The sequence below is a fragment of the Dermacentor andersoni genome, chromosome 2 (genome assembly GCF_023375885.2).
Source record: "Dermacentor andersoni chromosome 2, qqDerAnde1_hic_scaffold, whole genome shotgun sequence".
Classification (NCBI taxonomy): Eukaryota; Metazoa; Arthropoda; class Arachnida; order Ixodida; family Ixodidae; genus Dermacentor; species Dermacentor andersoni.
In genome coordinates, this window is record NC_092815.1 from 228,757,305 (window position 1) to 228,783,798 (window position 26,494).

A 26,494-nucleotide genomic window follows, 5' to 3' on the forward strand; every position below is an offset into this window, starting at 1 on the left:
AGGTATCGCTAGCACAAAAGAAATTGCGCCATCGCACCAAACATGGCAATGTCGGACGAATCGCTTCCGGCGACACTATCACTTTCGCGTGACGTAGAACGCAGCGCGTTGGATAATTCGAGAGGTTTTGCTAAACCAGCCAAGGCAGCGCGTGCCTAAACTAATCGTCCGAGAATAAAACGCATGTTGCGACATGATGACATTGCAATACCTCTGTAAAAGATGGCGCAGATAAGATGACTGTGCAGTGTTTTGAAGAAGGATGACGGTGCCAATGCAACACATGCGGCTGCAGAACGGAATGTGGCAGCCTAGAGTCGCATTTTCACCGTGACGCGGAAACTTGAATCACATCTCCAAAAATTGGCAGAGGCTTAGCTTGGCTAAGCCTAGTGGATTGCGAAAGCAATCTTCTGTTCAGGTGGTAGAGTTCCATACTGCTCATCGAACGTGTAGATGCAGTCTCGTCGCCATTTAAAGCATCCATAAGGCTTGCTGTCGAACGATCAGGTGTCGCCAAAGTTGCGTCAGCATTGAGAGCATGCATGATACTTGTAGATGCACGCAGATCAAGAGATGTTGAACGCATTCGCCTGGCTGCATAATATGCACGCCGTTTAGCTAAACGTTGTTCCCGCTCTTCATCCGTTTCTTCCGTACGCCGCCGCTTCTTAGCTGCAGCACATCGTTGCAGCTTCACCCTATACACATCATCCGACATACCGTGGAGGATTCACTGGAACGATCGCGACGAGCCGAGTTGGGGGGGCCGCTTTTCCACAGCTGGCATGACGTCACGCACAGCGAGCGCCCCTCGCGGCAGCGGCGCGCAGCTGCAGCATGGAGGATTCGCTGGGACGATCGCGACGAGCCGAGCCGACAACTGGTATAACGTCACACATAGGTCACGCTAAAGGTCAATGGTGGATTCTCCGGGACGACGGCCAAGAGCGGAAACCTCGAGCAGTATTGCTTTCGCAATAAAAATATGCCAGCATCGTCCGCTGGAGCGCCTCCTTTACGTGAAGGAGGCAATGTCTGCTGTCAAAAGTAGTTGCCAACCTTGAACAGCTTTGCTCCGCCGAATGGTTGCCAGCTGTCAACAGGTCGCGCCGCCCAATAGGAGTGTCCGTGCGATCCGCTCGTGCGGATTGAGCATGCACCGAGTTTTGCGACATCATCCACCTTTTGGGCGTCCGCATGCGGGCGGACGAGGGCGTAACAGACTACTATGTTTGACCATGTTTGGGCCCTTAGCCTCTGCCCCTTCTTAGGCCCGCCCTCAAATAAAAAATCAAGAAATAGAAAAGGAGGTGTAGGGAAATAACCCCCGAGCTTGACGGTACGATTACAAAACACACCGCGTATCCTCAACGTATGCGCAAGAGTACCATGTTGCTTGTCAGCTCAAGAGTGTGCTCCGTGTGTAAAATATATCATTACGAATCTAAAATTATGGATAACTCAAATATTTCCTCTACAATATAAAAGAGAAGTGCATTACTTCCGCAAGAAAATGAAGGTGCCTGGCTATATGCATCTTCACAACATGCTAGCAACCCTCCTTCCTAATAGGTAACTTACTCCTACCGCTATAGGTAAATTCTTACCTAGTGCTATGCAAAGATAGCCAAGTCTGCCGCTCGTAGCAAAATGTGTTTTGGTAGCTGGACGACCGCAAAGGTAACCATGTTGACTACAACGTAAGTAAATTAAGATAGTCATGAAACTAAGCCATCCACTCATAGCTCCTAAGCTACGTCTAAGTTTTATATAAAAGAGATTTAAAAACAGATCAGCCATTTTCTGTTCAGAGAACTCGCAATAACAGGAAACCACGGCAAATTTTTATAGAATTTTCCTAGTCTATAGGAACATTTTCTTGTAATAAGGAGACAAGAACACTAATGGATGCGAAATTTTTTTTTCTGAAAGAAGCGAGACGTGTGTACGTAATACGTGACAATTAAACGTTCTCTTTTATATACAGTGGCTCAGTATACAAACGCACGGGGTTCACGTGCCAACGCGATCCAGCAATACGTGCGGGAAAAGAGCCTTCCGCTGCGTGTGAATAAAGCCAGTGATGTGGAGCTCTTCTGTCAACGTCCGCTAGGCATGCGCACCTGCTGACGCACGTTGTCACGTCGTCAGCATTTTCGCTAAGTCTGAGCACACCGCACCGGCAGGCGTTGAGGCTAGGCACAAGATTTCCGAGGGTCGGGTGTTGTTATGCGGGGCCGTCATACCCGGTTGCAGGAGCTGCAAGATAACGTGGAAAGTGAACAAAGATCCATTATTTGTAGCTCATACGAACAGCCACTGAAGCGAACACACCAAAGCAACGAAAAAGACAAGCAGGCAATGCTGATAGTAGTTCTCGCAATGTTTGCGATAGAGAAACGTCCATAGTGCTGCAGAATTCGCGTAATAAACGAATATGTGTAATTGCACTCGCAAGAGATGCAACTTGAAAATAAAGTAGGATTCAGCATGCACAGCAGCTTAACGTAGCACAAATAACAAATATTACGTCAGACGCGCTAAAGATACCCGATAGGAAACGAGAACTGCATATGTGAGCACAGAGGAGGTAAGAAATCTGGGCCTTCCTCGCATTGGGTACACAGCATATCCGCACCGTCTGTGACATGCCTGCGGTACACATTACAGTAGTCCAACCGGTCGTTCATACCTATGAGCCACGCTTATTTTATCAACGTTGAAAGCGCGACCTATATATATATATATATATATATATATATATATATATATATACAGTGAAGCAGACGCGCGTATGAAGCGGTTTATTGACATTTCGGCCGGGGTCCGGCCTTCATCAGAATACAGTGCATGGTGTCAGTACAGTTAATATACCTGTGCCTATCAACCAACTGAAGATACGCTTACATGAAAAACGAATAAAATGGGCGAACAAAATGCATCCGAATCGTTCAAAGGATAGCTGACACGCGTATAGACCGATGGCGATTGCAAACATATCTAAAATGCAAAGTATAAAAACGCACCGAGATGAATTGTAAAGAACCAATCGCCACGTCACAACAAAACGTCAATATGTGCTCAATATGTGCTATGTTATCAAGCAAACACAGACACAGAAAAAGGGGGAATAGCGACGTACTAGTAGAAGAAGGGACAAGTGACGGGCTACAAAGACAGGCAACTCAATTTTCCAACACATTCATTCATACCACAAGCGACGGTATCAAACTTATAGATAAGGAAGGACTCGCGGGCTTCTTTATCATAATTGGAACGAAATCCAGATTCAAGCAACGTGACTCTCAGTTTATCAAACGAGTGGTCAGGAAGATGCACGTGTCTTGAGATGGGCAGGTTGGGCAACGTGTTAGCGTGGGATTTATGATTGTTAAAGCGGAATCTGAAAGACCCTTCTGTTTTTCCGATCTGTTGTCCCACGCTAACACGTTGCCCAGCCTGCCCATCTCAAGACACGTGCATCTTCCTGACCACTCGTTTGATAAACTGAGAGTCACGTTGCTTGAATCTGGATTTCGTTCAAATTATGATAGAGAAGCCCGCGAATCCTTCCTTATCTATGAGTTTGATACCGTCGCGTGTGGTATGAATGAATGTGTAGGAAAATTGAGCTGCCTGTCTTTGTAGCCCGTCACTTATCCCTTCTACTAGTACGTCGCTATTCCCCCTTTTTCTGTGTCTGTGTTTGCTTGATAACATAGCACATATTGAGCACATATTGACTGACGTTTTGTTGTCACGTGGCGATTGGTTCTTTACAATTCATTTCGGTGCGTTTTTATGCTTTGTATTTTAGATGATATGTTTGCAATCGCCATCGGTCTATACACGTGTCAGCTATCCTTTGAAAGATTCGGATGCATTTTCTTCGCCCATTTTATTCGTGTTTCATGTAAGCGTATCTTCAGTTGGTTGATAGGCACATGTATATTAACTGTACTGACACCATGCAATGTATTCTGATGAAGGCCGGACCCCGGCCGAAACGTCAATAAACCGCTTTATACGCGCGTCTGCTTCACTGTGAATACTTACCCGAACCCAGAACTGCTTCTTCTCGGGTATATATATATATATATATATATATATATATATATATATATATATATATATATATATATATATATATATATATATATATATATATATATATATATATATATATATATTTATTTATTTACATATGTATAGTGGCGAGAATATGTATATGACGCAGTGCATTTTAATGGTGGCGCCGGTCAACAGTCACGCAATGCATGGCCGGTTTCATTCTTCTAGGCCTATGTTTCAGTTACACCAAGGAATATTATAATCGTGCGTGGAAAACTCGATTAGAAAATAAAACCTCAATTACAAAGCCTGTGCTGGGAAGCTTAACCTACTTCATGAAGGGTGGCGCTTTTAATCCCTTTAAACGATTCTACCAGAAGCTGACTATTCATGGTGCGTTCGCATGCGGTGCCACAACGGGTCCACACGGTTGCAGCCGCATACTGCGACCCGGATAGCATAGGCTAACAAAGCCACTCGCTATTTCCACACTAATCAGCTCTGCTCACTCAACGTCGCTCACCCTCGATGTCAGGGCACGTGCACCCTCTGTATGCTGCCGAGCAGCACGAGGATGTCCCCTTTGCGAACGCACAGCACGAACGGCTTGTTGACGAGGAACTCGACGTCCGGAGCGGTGGCCGACTCCTCGCACTCCTGCGGCAGCGTGGGCGTGACGCCCTCGTGGACGCCCACCTGCACCTTGTGCAGCACCCACGTCAGGCTCACCGGCGTCGTCGTCGTCACCGTTCTGCGACAGGCATACCGCCATCTCGACACGCTGAGCGACAGTCCCCCCGACAAGCTCGGCGAGGCGCTATAAAAAAATTCTAGCAATTCAGTAAACTCACATGGTTTTGGAGCATGTTCCCGTTTAACTTTTGAGCACAAAAGAATACGCAAGGACAAAAGAGAAACCACACGACACGAACGCTTACTTTTAAAGGGACGTTTCAACTCGAAGGAAGCGTTCAACAGAGCAACCGGAGCACTGGATGCGCGATTGTATTGCGCACAAGGTATTTGAGAGGGAGGACATAGCTTGCGTTACGAAGGCATAGAAGTACAATACACAGTATTTTCAGAAAAGGTAAATACGTCTGCGATGTGTTGTCATTTAGAAAGGATACATCTTTGTCACGCACTAATAGTGAGGACTGGGTCACAGATCCCGTCCCTCTGAAAGAACTAGTGCACAACCCATTTGCACGTTCAGAGATATTGTTCTTTAACCCTGATCACCAGGTCTGGTCATTTTGAGCTGGCAAGCACTGTGCATACAATGCGCGCTAACGATCGTGTCAAGTGTTACATCACTACTCTGCAGAAAAAGCTGCAATTTGAAGCCAATTGCGGTTTGCCCTTCTCCTCACGAAAGCCGAGTTCCCAGCCGGACAGTCGACGCATATTGTAATAGTGCGCGTGTGTACATGGCAGTGCTGTGACGTGGCTCACAGTGGCTCGTGATTTCAAAAACAATTCGATGCAGTATCTGTTCTTTATGGAATCCGCTGCTTCAATAGACGAATTAAAGCTTAGAGAAGTAATGAAACACAAACAATATGTATGGGTGCTTTTTTGTTTCACTTCCCAGGGCAGCAAGAGAGTGGTACTTTTGTTTCCTCTGCTTGTTACCACGTCGTGCACTCGCGCCCGGAGACACCCAAACTATGACATTTTCTACCGTGTTCCAGCGCGGGATCATGCACTGTGATACGCTTTTGTCTGCCTCAGTATTCGTGTAGCACTGACTTATAGCGCTAGTCAGGTGTCCTCGTGCACTGCACGCAAAATCATGCGCTGCGCAATATGGCACAAACGCAACAGCTCGCGCGCGACGTCGTCAGCGGAAGTGCGCTGCGCAACAAAAAATGGAGGAAGAAAAAGAATGAAGGTGGGGCCCGTGACGTAGCTCCGGTATGGGAGAACGCAGGGAAGGAATTTTGCTTGAGGGAGCTAGACTGGGCACTTGGAGAGAGCGTCTATGTTTGCGCTGAAGCTCACCTGCCGAAATCACGGGTTCGTGGCACTCAAATATTTATACCTCGGCTAGTAATAAACTAATTTCAAAAATATTTGTAGCAGAACGTTTTCTAGAGGGCACGTAACGACTTCCAGCGCATAAACGAAATTCGGTGTGTCGCCTGGTGAGGGGCCCTTTAACCCCTCCTTCAACATAATCACAGCGCTCGTTTCGTGTTGTCTTCCGTCTCTTCCTGTGATGAGGAAATTCGTGTTGAAAAGTTAGACACGAAAATGCCAACTCTAAGAATTGACAAATCTGCAGCTGCGGTAATCAGCTCAGTAAGTTTGAGGGGGAAGAAATGAGAGACAAGGAGAATTAAGAGCTGGTATCCCCAGCTTGAAACAGTTCACTAAGTATAGGAAACCATCAAATAAGGAAAATGAAGGAAGACAAAAAGAACTGCTCTTCAAGCTAAAGCACTGTCACAGCCAGCGTGTCCCAGCATATTGAAATCTTACATACGCCCGGAGACGCTCCAAGCGTCTGAGAGCAGTGAGGACCAGATCGCCTCAGGCTCCGTTCTTAAAATGTTATCGTGCGGAAATCTTGCCGAACACTACGAAAATATCATGTCGTCGTGTTCGTAAAGTCACAAGGTTTCCGAATATACCGAATTCTTCGACCTATGACGACTTCACGACGAACTATCGTCACCAGAAGATTCGAAGCACATGCGGAAAGGCTAACGCTAACGTCGACTTCAGCCGGTGGCGCGGCGTGGGAAGACCCTCGCACGTGCGGGATGCGGGGCTTGTGTGTGCTCACAGGAGTCCAATCAACTTTTACGGACTCTACGTACTTTTCCTAACGCGAAGAAAGCCAAAGGTGAGCCTTTCCCGCCTCTTTTCAGACTTTTGAGTGGGAAAAGACTCACGTTTTGACGGAAAAGCCCAAGCCTAGAATTAGGTTTAGCGCTGCGGACGGCCACGGTCGATCCTTTTTCTTTGGCCATCGAGCATGCCGGACGGGGCTTAACAATTACTCAAGGCTATATGGACGTGGATGAGCCAATTCCGGGCCCCTCTAAGGCGTCAGACCTTCAACCAAATGAAGCGGGGGACATCCTGCAACATGTAACATAAAATAATGAGGCGCGGGGAGATAACGACGCGTCTCTCGAGAACGCCACGGATATCTCACCGTCTCAAACATGGAAGGAAAGCGAACAGGAACCCGAAAAGGGAACCGAAAGGAATATCAAGAAATCTGAGGGCGACTCCATAAAAAATAGAGAGAGCCAGGCTAACAGCGACTTCCGACGTAGGAAACGCCGTGGACCGCCGCCTCTCCCGAAGGATGACATCAAGGTCATATTGAGGACACACAAGGACCTCATGGTTAAAGATCTGCTTGGATCGGAGCTCGCTGTGACAGTGATAGAGGTCTGCCTGAATGATTTTGGAAGCAGCAGTTTTTTTCCTGCGGATTCATCCCGGATCGAATATTGTCATATTATCCCCACCACACGAACAAGTGGCGCGATGGCTGCGAGAAATCAGACAACTAAAGATCAGGGGGCAGCTTCGCCCCTTTAATACATATGTGGCAGACCCAGAAGATGTTCTGCGAGGCATTGTTCACGGCTTACCACACGGAACACCTCAGGCAGAACTAATGGAGAACCTGCGGATCCACACTCATGGTGTGAAGACTGAGAGCCCGCATGCTGGGCTCGTCCAAATCGGCGGTAGTGACTTTCACCGGAAAGGTGCTTCCAAGGTGTGTGTGTGTGATCTGCTACCCATACGAACCCCCAATCTACGTTTGCCAAATATGCCGTTCAACGGGTCATCGTACCCATGTGTGCCCAACACCCGACATCAGTATGTGTTCCAAATGTGGGGCAAATCAGGGGCACGAGTGCTCGCCAAAGTCTGCCATCTCTCGCGAGAAACACGAGACGGGTGACACTTCATGCAGAAAGAAGCTAAAGAACATCACCCCCCCCCCCCCCAACTTCTCGAATTGAGCAACCTCGACAGAAATCGGAGTGGATTAATTCGAAAAAGGACTTCCCCGAAATCGAGCAACAGAGACACCCCCGATGGTTCAGCCCGGAAGGGGAAGAATCGATGAGTCGAAGGAAGTCCCGATCAAGATCACGATCAAGATCAAGACCACCATCGAGGGCATGCCAAACCAAAGCCAACAAACTCGAGGACACCCCTTGGAAACCAAACCTCAAGAACATGTCGGCCAATAAAAATGACATGAAATCACCTCTCCCTCCCAGACGGGAACCGGAGCAGAATGAGCAGCTGCCAACTGGCCAAACAATCAGGTGAGCTTGGCGGAGGTCGTGTCTCCTAATGCTCCAATAACAGACAATCAGCAATATAGAAAAATTATAGATGAAAAAAAAAAAAACTAACGCAAGAAATGAAACAAGATCCAAATGGAGGCCCAGCGCCAAGAATTCCAATTGGCAATCTCCTCATTGCAAAAGTAGTTCGAAAACACAGTTCAAATGCTGCAGGCCTCTGGCTCAACGGTCAACCCTAACAGGCACGAGACACAAATACATCCTACCCAAGAAAGGGAAATGGAAGTAGGCGAGGGAAGAGGTGACGAACTTCTTGGCTTCCCCACGCACACGCACAACCTTATAAAACAGATCCACAACCAAGTCCAAGAAAATATGAGTAGCATTGCGAATCTCCACGATCTTTTAACGAAGTTCATGTCAGACATAAAGTCACTCATCGATGAGGAATTAATCTAGAAACAATATGTAAACGAAGCTGTGGGAGGCTTGCAAAGAGCAAATTATGAGCGTCCTCTTGCTACCCCAATCACCCATAAACCATCAAAAGGCGGGTCGGGACGACGCTTCCGATAAAGTTTGAGCGCTAACACTAGTTTCAAGATATGCGTTCCAAAATTTTGCGAACAAATGCATTGGTCTTCTATTAGCATTTGATACTGCATGCATAAAAAGGCGCTTTGCAAGAAAGTAAGGGGAACAACAGTAAATTTTAACGGCATGTTTGACTACACTTATCTCAAAACTGGTGCTACATATTGTGACGTGGAAGCCCAGTAGGGAAACTATGTACAAGGTGAACATCGCCAGGCCGATTACCAAGTTCGAAAATGTCTCGATGCGACTCGAGAGGACACGTAAGGGCTACCGTATGCTCCGGCGGAAGGTTATTGGCGAACATGCTTCGAATTTCGCGCCTCCCGCAAGTTGACGGCGTCGGATTGCCCTTCTGAAGACCTGTAGCATATAGTGCCAAAGCTTCCAGCTGAAAGCCTTGCGGGGGGCAAAGGTGGCTTACGGAAAGTCCCCGTAGAAGTACTTGCTTGATGAAGCGGAAATTCACAAGTGGACGGCAGGTTCTGTTTGTCGTAAAGATCAGGACAGTGTAGGGTGCAGTGACCCCGTGCGTGGGCAGGGCGCCAGTAAGAGTCGCTACGTAGTAGTTTCCATCTGGAACAAATGGCGAACATGAAAATTTGACATAAGTCACGGTTTTATACGGTAGGCGGACAAAGTCGCTGCACTGTAAGCGAGACGGAGGAGATTAGTCACTTGGTTCACAGAGGCGAGGCAGTTCAAGGCGAAGGACACCGGCGGCGCAATCAATCAGAGTGGAGTGAAAAGAAAGAAAATGAAGTCCAAGTATGAGGTCGTGAGGGCACTGAGCAAGGACCGCTAAAATGACGACCACCTGGTGACCAGCAACGGTAGCCCGAGCTGTGAGCATTCTAAGAGAGACCGTCGCGCAGTCAGCGACACTTACGACTCGGGTCGTGGGAGGTGTAAGGATCTTCTCCATGCGACGACAAAAACTGGCACTCATGACAGACATGAGCCCCTGTATCAACCAGGGATGCCGTCAACGTGAACTTGAATGTTCCAGTAGGAACGTAATGGTAACAGAGGGTTTTGGGTCAAGGTCGACAGTGCAGCTTCCCCTCCAGAAGCTGCGCAGTCTAGTTTTGCGGCAAACAGCGACGGCTAAAGTACGGCGAAGGGGAGTGGTGGCGAGTCGGTGAACGAGATGAACGAGACGTCGAGGCCTCGGATACCGTGGATTTAGAACAAGCCGGATAGGCGGCCTCGAGTTTTCGGCGGACGATGCGCGTCGCGTAGTCTGATGTCTCAGTTCATACACGTTTATCAGTTCATCAGTCTCAGTCTCAGCTCATACACGCAAATTGGCATATTTAACCTTCGTCCGCCCACAGCTTGAATTGGCTTCATCCATCTGGTCGCCTCATCAAAAGTATTGATTCTCAATGCTGGAAGCCGTACAAAATAGAGCCGCTCGATTAATTTCATGTAACTATAACCGCCATTCGAGTATAACAAAACTTAAGCTAGGCATTTCACTCCAGATGTTAAATATTCTTCGTTCTGCTGCTCTTTTATGCTTAATACACAAATATATTCACAGCGTAACGCCATCCACACTGCCACTTGAAAAACCATTACGTACATCCAGGCGCCTTCATAATCACCTCAGCATCAAACGCATATTTGGTACAACTAAAGCTTTCAATTCCTCAGCTTTGCCACAAACCATCGCACTTTGGAACGATCTTCCAGATGCCATTGTTTTAATCACTGACCGCGAACATTTCCGTGAGCGCTTAACACATTTCACAAACTGAGACTGTATAATGATGCATTTTTTGCTGTGCTTACTGTTACTTTTCTTTGTTCTTGTTCATGCTCATCACCTATTTTATTGTATAATCCCCCATCACTCAATGCTCCGAACGGAGCCTGTGATGTACCTTTAAATAAATAAATGAATGGTTGGCAAGCCTCGCAGGGCGGCGTTCGAGGCGAGACGCTCGAATTGAGGCGAGATGCTTCCTCCAGACGAAGGCACTGTTTGATCACAGCGTCCATGGCGGCGAAGGCAAGCAGATTGATCGTGTCGTCTGCGATACCCTTCAAAATGTGGGCATCTTGTCCGCCTCGAACATCATCTGGTCAGCTTGTTGACCCAAGGTCAGCACGTCCTGTGCCGCCAGTTGTTTCTTGGCGGCAAGCTATCGGCCGAACGAGTGGCCGCGGATCTGCGGTGTGTCCCAGCTGGTGAGATCCCCCTCGTGGGATTGCGAAACCAGACGCGAGGGGTCCTGACCTTGGCCAGCATTACACTTCGATCCCAGCCGTTCTGTTTTCTGAAACACTAGTGCATGCTGAGCCACTCGTCCACGTCAACGCTGTTTGCCCTGGAAAAAGTCCCGGGATCGCGGGGCTGCGAGATCTCGATAAACTCGTTAGTGGTAGCAGGAGTAGCTGGCGGCGACGTGTCGTCACTTGGTGGCGTGGCGGTATATTCGAGGTGGCGTCCACTGCACAGCTCCGTCGTCAGAAGTAGTACCCCCGCTCCTCCACGAGAGAAGTTTTACGTGGAAGCCCAGTCGGGAAACTATTTACAAGGCGTACTTACAAGAGGTAACAAGCACTGGCAAACATGGAGGCCAGCCAACATCATGCAAGTTGCGTCTTCGTCTTCAGATCAGCCAGTAGTCCCTTATGGGTACGTCTTGTCTCCCAAACACTGGCGCATACCCACTATCGTGGATTGGACAAGAAGCAGGCGGTTTCCAGTGTGTTTAGAATTAAAACAAAACTAAATTTGAATAGTAGAACGTGGGACTAAAGAAACGTGATTTAGAAGTTTCATAAAGATGTTAGATATTTGATGAAACAAGTAAACATAAAGAAATGAAATTATAGAAACAATTGATAATTTTACAAATTCAGCAAGCTACTCTCTTTGTCTCTCTAATAATGTCATACTAAATGCAAAGGTCGACATCTTCTTCCAGTAGAACGTAGCAATATATTTTCAAGCTGCGTTCCAAGTGGATGCGTCTTGTAAAATCAATGACTTCTATTCGTGTGATGCAATATGTGCGCTGAAGTAATTGTTTGAAAAATAATTAGTGAAATTCTAGTTCACTAAATTTTACGTATATATTTCTAGGACACGTTATGTATACGTCTTCTCGTATAACAGCTCAGTAAGAAGGCTGAACGGCACAGGAAATTTTTAAAAGTTCTGTTTACGAGGAAATAAAACACCCCGTATAAATTACATGCACAAAATGTTTTATGTTGCAGGGTAAACTGTCGAATTGAACACGTGCCTCCACTTTTCATGTTTGGCAATAAAATCGTCACACCAACACGCATTGCAAGTCAAACATCTTTTTTACTTACTAATTGTTGATATTTCTACTACTGTATGCCACAAAGGTACATTTGGGTGATATAAGCGACCACTGTCCCATTTTTTAATGTACACCGACGACCTTAAGAAAACAGTTGATGCCTGTCAGAAGTTCACTTGTTAGCGTATTCTACAAGCAAATTTAGAGTAATTCTAGAATTACTTTATGAATCACAACTGGTCACACGTGTTGAACAGATTAATAAGGCACATAACTAATTTATTAGAAGATTTTCCCATATGTACGCGAGACATTTTCCAAGGAAAGCAGCTAAACATTCCCAAAAATTAGAAATCTAAATGATCAATAAGAATTTAATAAGATTTCATGAGCTTGCAAAAATTATCTACACAAAAAATAATCTCTATCATTCCTTCCTGAGCACACGGTGTGACATAGCATTACAAGCATTAAAAAATTTAGAAACAGGCTGAATGCTCAAGTCAGAAGGGTAAAGGTGCCGTACTATAACGACTTATTTGAAAATGTTTCTGTACAACGCGCAGAGATTGCGTGGCACACCATTAATTTTGTTCTAGTTCGCCAGAAGGACGATACACTCTTGACATCGCTAAGGTGGGTCCACGTGAGATAATAGGCACGCCACTTTCCGATTACTTTAACCATCACATCGTAACTGCACAAAGAGATATTACTGAAGGCAATTATTGCATAGCGGTGGCTTGTCACAGCGATGCTGCTCGCGAAAGTGCATTCTTTGTGCCTATTGATGAATATGAAGTATACAGTATATGGGGCTAAAAACAGTAAAGCTGTTGATATAAATAATTTGCAGATGAAACCTATAAAATATGTATTACTATTTATTTTTCTTCCACTTATACACATTTACAACTGAATTTTACAGTCTTAAATTTTTTTTTTCTGATGCAATGAACACGCGAAAATTTGTGTTATTGAAAATGGTAGTGATCGTCTAAACACTGTGTCTACCTATCGACCGATATTGGTACTACCAGCTTCATTTTTTTTTTCAAGAGGAATAGAAAAGCTCCTTTTTGCTATAATGACCGAATGTTTCAGTAGGTTTCAACAGCTCTTTTCAGAGGAACTCGGCGACCAACAACCGTCACAACTCTGCGCTGGTTGCGTCAGTTACTGGGTGAGTACTTCACAAACGAGAGTCAGCTTCCAATTTTGCGCGAGCTGTTCTTGCAATGCGTCCCACAGTCCGCACGCATGCTACTGGCGAGTTCTGACGAGATGTGTCTCGATCGGCTAGCTGCACTCACTGACCGCATATGCGAATGCTGGCCTGCGGCACAGTTACCTATAACCGCTGCGAGAGTCTCAGAGCCAGGAGACCGACTCACACGCCTGGCGGAAACAATCAACTTATGAGTGAACTGAAATAGCTGTCGACGGGTGGCAACACTGGCGACCAACTTCGGCGCAACCCTTCGGCTTCACAGTCTCGCAGTGCACCTAGATACTTGCCGCGGTGTACTTGTGCTAGAACCATCGTCACCTTCGCGAACAAGCAAGTTGCTCCACTAAATCCTGTTCGTGGACGGGAAACGCATCGGCCTGTCGCTAACTGCGGCATGCGACATCAGCCCTCGCGCACGCCGCCTATTGGTATAGTCGACAGCATCACCGGCACCCGCCTCCTTGTCCGCACCGGAGCCGCCCAGCTGCCTATCGTTCCCGCCATAGGCGCCGACAAAGGGTGGGGGGGGGGGGGGGGCGGAGACTCCGGGTCCCTAGGTCCACCCCTGCGGCGGGCGATGCCGAATCGCGCTCCCCCCCTCCCCACACACACACCTAAAGTGTCATTACTGTAGCTTTGCCAACCACATAATAATAATAATAATAATAATAATAATAATAATAATAATAATAATATATTTATTTCCATCGGATGATGGAGGAGGTTGCGGGTAAAAGCTGCTCGTAAACGTCAGCTTGAAAGTAAAACCCCTTAAACTTCGTAAAGTAGTGCCACGCTTTGAAGAATGCCGCCTCCTCCTCGCGCGCTCTGGCCGGGGCCGACGCCGCGTCGCTATTGACCTAATAGCATCACGCGGGCCCTCACGCCGTGCATCAGAGCCATATTTGCTCGAGAAGCGTCTACGGAGTGGCGAGGAGCGCATGTTGGCGCCGTTGCTACGCTCGAGCAGTGTAGGCGGCGCCACGGTCGAGGAAGGAGCATGAAAGAGAGGAGAAACGAGGAGGAGTGAAGGCGAAGCAGGAGAGTGTTACTACTTTACGAAGTTTAAGGGGTTTTATGACAAAGGCCCACAGCCCCCCCTCTACAGGGCGACAACAGCAAAGCAGGCAAAAACATACACAATTTGAGGTTTATTTTGACTTACCTAGACCTTTTTACTTGAAATTTTGGTGCGGCTAATAGCTTACTGCATCATTGTTGGCGCGGACGTGCACGGCATTTAAGAGGAAGCTTTAGCTCGGGCCCAACTCTGACGCGGCCTATTCAAATACACGTAAAAAGAAAAAACGCTTTTTTGATATAACCCCTGGACCGATATGAATGAAATTTGTTGCATTTGAGAGAGAAAGTCAAATTCAAGTGACTGTTGCGAGCGGAATTTCGAATGAAGGCTTGAATATCGACAAAAAAAAATTTCAAACATTGGACAGTTTGAAAAAGAACATAGAAGCACATTTCCATATTCATATCTCTGCATCAAGAACAGATATCGCGGTTCTGTAAACGGCATCTATTAGGTCATTCAAAGCAGACAAATTCGATTTCTCACTTTACATTTAATTTCTTACCGGGGTTCCGGAGTTACGGGGGTTCTGCAAAAGCTGTATTTCCATATTACTAAATTTTTCGATATTAATGTGTAACATATCAATTTCGTCCGCTTTAGAAGTACTATTAGATGCAATTCACAAAATTCTATTAACATTATTCGCTGTGGAGTTAGAGTTGTAAATTTGATAGTTTCGTATTCTGAAAATTTTTGATTTTGCCAATTTTTCATAAAACATTGACAAAATAAATCAAAAATTCAAAACAAACAGTCAATACATTTATAGTCTTTCTTTTAAATGCAAGAAACCTCGTTAAATTTGGTGCACTGGTTGCCGAGAAAAACGACTTCCCCTTTTACATGTATTTATATAGCAGCACCCGAGCTAAAGCTTCCTCTCAAATCATACTTTCGCTTTATTTCTGCAAATAATGACAATAGGAGGACACGCACATTAGAAACACTAGCGGCGGCTGCGTCACCCGTATTTTCTCACTTCAACATTGCTTTAAATTTCCGCTATAAACAGCATGCGCGAACACAATGTATTTAAATATGCACACGGAACAAAGTTTATTATATTTTTGAAAGAGATGAAGGTAGAGAATAAAAGATTATTTGTAAAGGTATAGATAGCCTATGCCTAGAGAATGAATATGTTGTTGTATGTTCAACCTTCTTTAAATTGTCTTGCGCGCTTTTTTGACCATGAAAAAAAACTATAGGCTTCAATGACCCCTTCAGCAGTCTCTTATCAATGGTGTGTGAAATGCACGTGGATGTTGTGTGTTCCAGTACTGCTTCTCTTTCCAGTAGCCAAAGCTAAAGATTCATGAAAAAATTATTTCTAATAATGTACATCATTTATTAGGGATGGAAACGTCGTCAGTTGCATGCAGAGGTCATAAATATATGCAGGGTTTCCGAATTAACTAATATGCAGCAAGATTTAAAAAGAAAGCAGTGCGTTACTGGAAGAAAGCTTAGTACATTTTGTTTACAGTACAGTGGAGTAGCTGCCAGTAATTTTTTTCTTTACTAAGGTTTAATTAGGTAATTGTAATAACTATCTAACTCGATACGTGCAATCCTAATTATCAAAGTCTCAATAAGGCATTTGAAGGACAGCCAAGGAACATCTAACTGTGGTATTTTCAGCGACGTACTAATTGCGTACAAAATTTTTTTTCTGACTGATGAATAAACCCCGCGAAATATGGAGAATACCGCGCCACTGCGATAACCCCCCCTTCCCCCCCCCCCCCGGATCATAAAGCAGCGCGCTCGAACAGGCTCCCTCTGAGTTCTTCAGAACGAAATAACGGAAATAAAGAAAAATATCGTGATCGAGCTAATCCCTTATCTGCCGCGGCCGGCCGAAGTAACACATCGCGTTTGATGTTAGTTGGAAACAAGCTGTGATAGCTGTTGTCCTAGCGTAGATGAAATGCAGTTTTTTTTTTTCACGAAGCCTACCACCACAAAACCGAATTAACAACGTCAGTACAAAGATTTAGAGGTGCATTGTGTTTCGTCCCTGTCGCCATTTGTTTCTCTGTGATGAGCTTGCCTTGCCATGGGATCTGCAAATGGCAACAAGAGGAAGGCCGCAAGTATATATATATATATCAGTCATGGAGCTAGACCAAACGCATCGACTATCGTCAGAAATTATGAAAATCTGAGACAAACCGGCGGCTTCAAGAAAAGAGCAGATGAGGGCTCCATATTTGAGTCCTAGTACGCAGGGATGTTCTACCATTTATGGTCTCAACCCTCATGCTAGCGTGGGGGACGTGGCCACCCAGGTACCAATTTCCAGGTCATCGGTTGGAGAATTTCAAATGACGCCCTTTCACCCATACCACCTTAACCAGCACCAATGTTTAGAAGGTATGGTCCTGCAAAGTCAAGATTTCTCTAATTGGGTTGTCACAAAAGCCGCTGAGTCTTCGGACTTTTTGAGCAAGATAATGTGCAAAGATGAAGCCAATTTTCGCAGAAACGGATAGGTAAATTTACATAATGCACGCTATTGGAGGGACTCTAATATACACTGGGTAAAGCGCAATGGGCGCCAGTACCAGTGGTCGCTCAATGGGCGGTTCGGAATTTACGCCGGTGCTATGATCGGTCCCATCTTTTTCGATCACACACTGAACTAGACAACCTTACGTGAACGAAATCATTGAAGGAGTGGTGGATGAGTTGCTCAGCGAAGTCCCGCTGTTACGTCTTCCACTTCTGTGGTATCAGCAAGATGGGGCGCCAGGACACAGCAGCAGCCGTGTACGCAACTGGCTGGCTGCGACTTTTCATGCGCAAAGGAATGGAATGCACAGGCCTGTAAATTGGCCGGCTAGGTCACCTGACCTGTCTCCACTCGATTCCTTTCTTCGAGGATTTGTGAAACATCGTGCTTACATGAACGAGACGGACGTCAGATTAGTTCAAGGCAAGGATAGCGGATGTCTGCCGCCAAATTCCAGCGTCGGTCATCAAAAAAGTCGCAGAAGATGTGATAAAACGGACATAAGACTGCGTAGCAACAAAAGGAGACCTATTCGAACACGTCCTTTAGGCTGATATTCAACGGAGCTTACGAATTCATATACCATAAGAGCACACTGAAATCTGATGTTTTCTGTTTTTTGTGCAGGCATCTTGATTGCCAATTTGGCTCATTTAGAAGTATATTTAGAGGTATATTTACGTTCTTGAACGCATCAGTTTTGCCTTGTCTCTACACGTTGGTCGCTTCCGGGTCTGCTTAATCAGCTTATATTTTTTGAAACTAATCTATTTTTTGCAGCAAGTATGCACTTTCATGAAAAATACGACGGTCAACTTAATTTGGCTTTGGTCCGCAGCAAGCTTCTGGCGCGAAATATAGCTTGGCGCGCACATTTTCGATGCAGTGGGAGCAATGCCGGGATTTTGAAACATTCTGTGCCTATTAAATTGCTTTTCGCATTTCGTGCGTGGTCAGAGTGGCGCTTCGGCCGCGTTATCAAGGTGCATTTGTTATCAATGTGATCAGTCGGCTTTGAGAGACACCGCATTTAGATGTCATTTTCGGGAGACTACAAACGCATCACTCACACTTTGAAAATTAGGACAGCACTTCTCGAGTTAGATAGTTAATTGCAATTACTTATTTAAATCTCAGTAACGAAATAATTGCTGGTGGCGATTCCATTGTACTGGAAACAATATGCATTGGGTGTTTTTCGGGTAACGCAACTGCTCTTTTTTAAAGTCTTGGTGCATAATAAATGGGCAACACTGTACAATTATCTCAGTAACCAAAGTGAGACCAAACGGGATTCACTCGAAATCAGGATCAACAGAGGTCATGCGCAGCAGTAATTATACTCGGACTCACACAAAAAGAGAGAGAGAGAGGGAGGCTGCAGTTTCACCGGAAAGGCGAAGCAGTATTAGTGATAGCAAAGTATGCGAAATTACACAAAGGAAGAATACAACACCAGGAGGAGTCAGGCTGTGAAATTGCACTGCCTCCCGCTATGAGGTCTTGTATATACTAATAAAACGCCGTCATTTCAGTGCTCAATGGTTCGAAGTCACACGCAGTTTCTTCAAGTGCAAGAAATATATATATATATATATATATATATATATATATATATATATATATATATATATATATATATATATATGGGGTTCGGAAAGCTGGTCGCCCCCCCCCCCCCCCCCCACAACAGCAAAAGAGAACCTCTACGCCTATGGTTCCCGTCACGGTAGGACATCGCCCACGCGGTAAGTCCACACCCACGCTCCACGCGGTGAACAACGTCACGCGGCGCAAGCTTCTCAAAGGTTCATGGATGAGGTAAAACGCGGACTCCCGTTCATTTTTGTCTACCTTGACGACATTCCCGTTGCAAGACGCACAGACGAAGAGCTCAAAGAGCACCTTCGCCTTCTAGTTGAGCGATTGGGTGAACACGGCCTGGTCCTCAAGACCCAGAAATGCGCTTTCGGATTTGAAGCGCGGATTTTCTCGGCCATCGCATTTCACCCCGAGACATCAAGACACTGGAATCACAGGTGCGGGCAGTCGAGGACTTCCCCTCTCCAACCTCCTCCGAAAGTTGCATCAGTTTCTGGAGCTCATATACTTTAACAGGCACATCATGCCATCTTATTCGCAACTTATTCAGCCGCTTACCGACCTGCTGCGTCGCGACTACAAAAAAAAAAATAATAACGTCTACCTGCCAGTGATATTGGGAGCATGAACACTCCTTCCAGAAAGCTAAAACGCGGTTGGCGATTGCAGTGTTGCTGACTCATTTGTTCAACGACGCTCCAACTCGCCGGAGCCCATACTGCTAACGCGTTATGGGCTCCGGTCAATAACAATAGATATCGGACTCCGGCGCTTGCACAGATAGGTGTTTGTGATCACCGACGTGAGCTTTGCCATACTGGGAGCGGACGTCCTCAGCCATTTCCACCTAGATTTGAGTGTTCGAGATCGGCGCCTAAAGAATAACGTCAGATCCCTCGATCTACTTGGCCTGCAGTCCATCTTCACCTCATCTTGCATCCGTACATTTCGGCCGGTCTCAACGTACGACAAGATACTTGCTGAGTACCCGCAATTCACGAAGCCCCAAAACGATGCGCTGCCCGTGAAACACAAGGTGACGCAACATATCCCACCACTGGTCCACCTGTCGCCGCGCGCCCACGGAGGCTCACTGGACGGAGGTTGGAAGTCACACGCCGTGCGTTCGAACATATGCTTCAGCTCGGCGTTATTCATCCTTCCTCCAGCAACTGGTGTTCACCACTTCATCGGGTGCTAAAGCAGGAGAGTGGCGACTGGCAGCCATTCGGTAATTGCCGAGCTTTGAATGCCGTCACTACTGCGTGTCAATATCCCCTTCCCCACATATATTGGGCACGGCGATTGGGCACGGCGGCACTCACGGAATGCGGTCAGCTAACAATCCTCTTATCTTCATCCTACAGCTTGTGCCCGGACTGCTGCTCTATCCCGGTCCAAGTTTCGAGCCACCAGGACAAGCCGGAACAACATGCGTCGTGAATGCCACCGCTATCAACCTACAACGAGATTCCGTGCCGCTCAAGTCATGGGACCCCGTGCTGCATCACTCGTCATCCACCTGCGTGGACGCTGGGAGCATGGGCTGTGCGCATGACCTGTGCCCAGCGCCACCACTCAACCCAGCTATAGAAGACCACCTCAAGCAAGGCCGAGCCATTGGGCGCGGCGGCACTCACGGAATGCGGTCAGCTAACAATCCGCTTATCTTCATCCTACAGGTGAGGAGGCGATATGGAAAGTGTATCCGCTCAAATGACCCCTTTTTGCTTGTGCTGCCGTGCCCACGGCTATGTGCTGTTGTGATTGAGCATGCGATGCATGTACATGAACTCTTATTTCCTGGCGGATACATTGAGACGAATCCAGGCCCTGAAATCAGCCAACAATTAAAGGAAATAGCTGCGGATATAAAAGAGATTAAGGAAAGTCGCCTGGCTAAAATGGACAAGAAATTAGATCTACTAACAAAACTAGAAGAAAAGGTTGACTCTTGTCAAGAACAAATAGCAAACATGAATATTATTATCAAAGACATGCAAGAAAAAATCTACGATCTAGAGAATCGTAGCAGGCGAAATAACCTGTTAATATATGGCTTACCGGAGGTAGAGGGAGAGACACCATTGATACTTGAAAGTTCGGCGAACAAAAACATAATTGTAGATACTCTAGAATTAAAACCAGTAGCAATCGAACGTATACACCGAATTGGTAGAGGAGCACCGAACAAGGTTAGGCCTGTAAATCTTAAGCTACTTGTCTCAAGGGACAAATCTTCAATACTAAAACAGGGATACAAACTTAAAGATACAGGCCTATCCATTGGAGAAGACTTTTCAAAACGCGTACGCGATATTCGAAGGAAACTTTGGAATAAAGCGAAAACAAACCGACAAAGAAATTAGAAAGTTTCCCTTGTTTTTGATAAGTTATATGTAAATAACCGAGCATATGTTTGGAGCGATGAGAAAGAGGACAAGATACCACTCAATGAAAAACGCGTAGAGTAGCTACTGCAGGTGCAGCAAAGGCGGTGAGTGCGTCCAGCGACCAAACAAAAAAGGGAGCTACTACTCGTCGCACTGCAAAATTAGCGAACTAACACTCCTCACGCTGAACGCAAGAAGCGTCATCAACAAGACTGAATCACTTGAAAATCTGATCATTGATCGTGAACCTGACCTAGCAGCCATAACAAAAACATGGCTCACACCTGACATTTTTGATCACGAGTTCGCACCGCCCAACTATCCTGTGGTCCGGAAGGACCGCCCCACACGTGGTGGTGGAGTGGCGTTATTGATAAAAAACGGCCTTTCCTTTAAGCCCTTCCAGAGGTACAAGGCGCAAAGGCCATTTTTTGTAAACTACTTTGTGACGGCACAAGCATATTCATAGGTTGTGTTTATCGGAGCCCAAACTCTGATGATGCCTCTATCAGTGTCATTCATGATTACATAGAACGCCACGTGTTTGATTCCCGCGTTGTCCTCTTGGGTGACTTTAATCTGCCAGAAATTACCTGGAATAGTATGTGCTACTCATCGTCAGCTTCGGATGCATTGTTTGACCTCATGCTAACCTTCAATCTTCATCAGATCGTTTCATGCCCCTCCCCCCCCCCCCCACCTCACAGGGAAATACTAAGAACATACTAGATCTAATCTTTTTCAGTAACCACTTCGACATAAATCGCATAAGAACTGATGTAATTCATGGTATATCAGACCACGACGTACCAGTGTGCATCGTGCCTCTTGGTGGCAGCATAACCGCTCATCCTTCTGTATCTGTAGTAACCGACTTCGAAAACGCTGACGATAACAGCATACTAATGCACCTCGCTCATGAATTCCAGCATTTTTCAGAAATTGGCTCAGATGCTTCAGTAGATGTAAATTCCCTTTGGTGTCACTTCAAATCGGTTGTACTTTACTGCATCACTCACTACGTACCTACAAAAACAAAGCGTCCTCCAAAAAATAATCCATGGATCACGCGAGAAGTTATTCAAGCAAAGCGACGTTTGAAAAGGTTACGTAGGGCAATAAAAACAAAAGGTGGTGGAGAATCCAGAATTCAGAAATTACCGGATGCCATCGCGGAATTCAAGCTTAAAGCTAAACGTGCTAAACAGCACTACTTTGATGTAACACTATCTAATTTTCTTGTTAATAACCCTCACAGGTTCTGGAATTACTTTCGTACTAATAAAAATGCTACATCACATTCTCTTCCCGAAGAAAAAACTGCTAAGGCTAACGCATATAACGATTTTTTTCGGTCAGTGTTTACTGTAGATGATAACATTATTCCCCATTTGCAACGCAACATCCCGCGGAAATCGCTAAACTAGACATTACGGATGCAGGTATTTTCAATCTACTGCTTAAACTTGACCCCAAGAAAGGTAGTGGCCCCGACGACGTACCTAATACTTTCCTCAAAAGATATGGAGAGTGGTGTAGTAAATATCTTGGCCTAGTTTTCCGGAAATCACTTAAGACTTCACAACTACCTCATGATTGGAAAATTGCAAAGGTAATCCCAATCCACAAGCGAGGTGACACAACATTACCTTCAAATTTCAGACCCATTTCACTAACTAGCACGTCATGTAAACTTCTAGAACACATACGTAATCTTAAAGCACATGACAGTATTCCTAGAGCGCATAAATTTTTTTTCACCCAACCAACACGGTTTTCGCAGTGGTCTATCGACAGTAACCCAACTAACGGAACTAGTCCACGACCTTGCTGTTACAGTTAATAACCGCGGTCAAACTGACTTGATTCTACTCGATTTGTCTAAGGCTTTCGACTGTGTATGTCACAGCAAATTAATAGCTAAAGTCGAAAAGGTTTTTGGTATAGGAGAACTTTCTGCTTGGATAAAAGGTTTCTTAAATAACCGCTCGCAATTTGTGGTTTAGGAAAAAACTCTTTCTAACAGTCGCAGTAACATCCGGAGTCCCCCAAGGGTCTGTGCTTGGACCATTGCTTTTCTTACTCTATATTAACGATATCACAACTAACATCAATTGCAATATAACACTATTCGCAGACGACTGCGTCATATACAGAGAAATTAACAATTACAATGATCATATTAAATGAAATGATTCTCTAGCTGACATAGCTGATTGGTGCTCCAAATGGCAGATGCAAATAAACACACAAAAATCCGCGATCATGACTGTAACCAGAAAAACGGTATCATCAATTTTTGTTTACACAATTAACGACACTCCACTTAACAAAGTTGAAGAACACACATATCTAGGCGTTACATTAACCTCGGAGCTCAAATGGGACAAACATATCAGTAATATAATCTCAAAGGCGCTGCGCAAACTATTTTTCTTAAAGAGAAGCCTGGCACTCGCAACCAAGCCAACGAAGCTGCTAGCCTACGCATCATTTGTAAGGCCTGTTCTCGAATACGCTAACACAGTCTGGTTTCCGCATACACAGACTAACATAAGTAAGCTAGAATCAATACAAAGTAAAGCTGTGAGGTTCATCCATAACAAATATAGACGTACAGACTCGCCAACACATCTTTTAACCCAGTTCGGTTTGCGAACGCTATCCACAAGAGCGAAACACGCTTGCTTAAAATTCTTGTTTTGAACTACTAAAAAATAACTACAGAATAGATACCTCCCGATACATTTCATTCTCTGAGGCTCAACCTACACGTAACAAGCATGCGCACACATTGACAGAATACACATGCAAAAATGACACATTTAAGTATTCTTCTTTCCCGCTCGCGATAGCAGAATGGAACCAACTTGATCCTACTGTCACCAACATTGAATCATTATCCGAATTTATCTTACAAATAGAAAAAACTGTGTGTGAATAACAGTACCTATTATGCATGCAGGGACACCGGCACAGATTGCTTTATTCATTAGGAAATTTGTATAAACACTCTAATTTTCGACAGCTTATTCGTTTGCCATAATGAGTTTATTTTAGTTATTTCCGTTTTATTACTTGCCCTTAGTAATATCTGTGCTATTGTTATAAAGCAGCTTGCTCTTTTACATTTCCTTTTTTTTATTATTTACTATTCCGTTTAATCTTAACATGGTTTACTTGTATAGTACTATGTATAACTTGCACTGCTTATGTCGTTTTTTTACTTTTGTGTAATCTATACTTTTTCCTTGCATTGTACAGCTGAATTATTGTACTGCCCAACTGCCACGCTCTCGAAGGAGAGCAGCAGTATTGAAAATAAATAAATAAAAAATAAAATATGACTTCGGCGACCGTGTCGCAGGAAGCAAAACATACAGCTACAGGCACATCATACCATCTTATTCGCAAGTTATTCAGCCGCTTACCGACCTGCTGCGTCGCGACTACAAAAAAAAATGTCTAGCTTCCACTGGTCCTCGGAGCACGAACACTCCTTCCAGGGAGCCAACACGTGGCTGGCGATTGCAGTGTTGCTGACTCATCCGTTCAACGACGCTGCAAAACGCCTTACGGTAGACGCGTCGACCACGGCAGTGGGTGCAGTACTGCAGCCGCACGATGGCACAGACCGGAGGCCGCTGGACTTCTTCTCAATGTGCCTCGAGCCCACAGAAGCGCGCTACAGCACCTTCTGGATGCAGATGTTGGTCATCTATTGCGCTGTCAAGCATTTGCGTTTTTAAGCACGAAATGCTTTCAGCTCCCTTTGTCAGCGACCTTCAATTGACCTTGAGCCAAAAGCCACAGCAGTTATCTGTGCACTCAAACGAGAACATTAGGGCAAATTTGCGAGAACAAAAGGAGTTATCCGGATAACCAGTCATTACTTGAGAAAATGCGTTCTCGGGCCCCCAAGTCTTCGTACAGGACCGCGTTACAGAGGCTAGATACTGCCCAAATAAGTTACAAAAAATGTTGCTTCCGAGTTCTTCATAAGGTTTGTTCACAATATCACTCAAGCTGTAACTTCTATTACGCTGAAGTTTTATTTGTCATTTCCAATAGCGGCGTTGAAAAGGCAGATAGAGAACACTTGTGATCTTTTGCCGCTGAGCACTGAACGCCAGCGGCCCGCGAGTTCCGCGGCGCGGGTTTTGCGTCGCCTCGAGAGATATAACCACGCTGCGTGGCGCATCCATCAGGGGCCTCTACCCGCCGCGGTGGCTTAGCGGTTATCGTATTGTGCTGCTAAGCGCGAGGTCGCGGCATCAAACCCGGCCGCGGCAGCCGCATTTCGATGGGGGCGAAGTGCAGAAACGCCCGTGGTCCCGAGCATTGTGGGCGCATGTTAAAGGTCCCCTGGTGGACAAAATCAATCCTAAGCTCCCTAATAAGGCGTGCCACACAGTGAAATGGTGGTTTTGGCACGTAAAACCCCACAATTCAACTAGCCTCAGAAAAATATTCGTCGACTGCATCGCTTTTCCCCATTCAGCACATAGCGCTACTGAATTCTCCGACTACTTGTTAACCACTTAAAAAAGTTTGCTACGCCGCAGCCGTAAGCACTTGGCGCTTTACGAAGGATTACAGCGTAGACGGGCGCTCGGGCACCGCGATACGAGCAAAAGCTACGGTGCCGCCACCAGGCGAGCCTTCGGGCACGCCGGCAGGATAGCCGGCGACGCGCCATGGGTTCTCAACGCGCCCGCGCAAGTATTGGCGACGCCTTACCGCATGTTCGGTGACCCAAGTTGGTCTGATGGTTGGTTTCTGTCCCTGCTCCGTCAGCACAGCAGCCATGTGCGCTATACATTCGACCACGCTCTACCCATTGACTCAGACAGGCGGGAAGAAATGTTAGAGGTAAACGTGCATAGATCCAAACATAGATCAGCCCGGAAAGTACGCGATGAACGGTAAGAGTGGTGACGCATTAAACTAGTGATTAAATGGCGCGTTCTAAGAGCTGAATATGTTGCAGTCGCTGTCAGTATATGTATGTAGAGCTGAATATGTTACAGCCCCTCTTAGCAAATAGTTGTTTTTATACTTGGACACCAACTTGAAGCTTTTCGAGCCACAAACCTATCTTGCAGGTTCATTTAAATAGATTTTTTGCTACCGTGTCATTTGTCTAGCGAAGCATGGTGAAAAACCGAAACGCCATCTGGTTTTTTTGCTTTTAATTGGTGACCCGTACCTGAAGTTGGCCTCGTCCGTAAAGGCCTCGCGGATGCCGAGCTTCTGCAAGACGTCAGTGAGCTCGGCCTCGAAGGTGGCTGAGAAACGCGGCAACTCGATCTTCACCTTCTGGCGCTCCTTGACCGCCTCGAACACGCGGTTCAGCACCTGCACGTGATGCAGATGCCCAGTGCTATCGGTGTCTATAGCAAACGTTTGAAGGGAAACAAAAGTT

General features: G+C 45.8%; 1 protein-coding gene across 1 annotated transcript in view; it reads right to left on the reverse strand.

The window, feature by feature from the left end:
* Positions 1-1,956: 1,956 nt before the first annotated feature.
* Positions 1,957-26,494, reverse strand: part of LOC126539822 (serpin A3-7-like) — a 70,020-nt gene continuing 45,482 nt past the window's right edge. The window contains exons 2-4 of the mRNA XM_050186648.2: positions 26,279-26,427; positions 4,598-4,825; positions 1,957-2,262 (exon numbers count right to left, since the gene is read on the reverse strand). Of these exons, the coding sequence (XP_050042605.2) occupies positions 4,606-4,825; positions 26,279-26,427 (369 nt within the window). The 3' untranslated portion in view covers positions 1,957-2,262; positions 4,598-4,605. The remainder of the gene's footprint in view (positions 2,263-4,597; positions 4,826-26,278; positions 26,428-26,494) is intronic.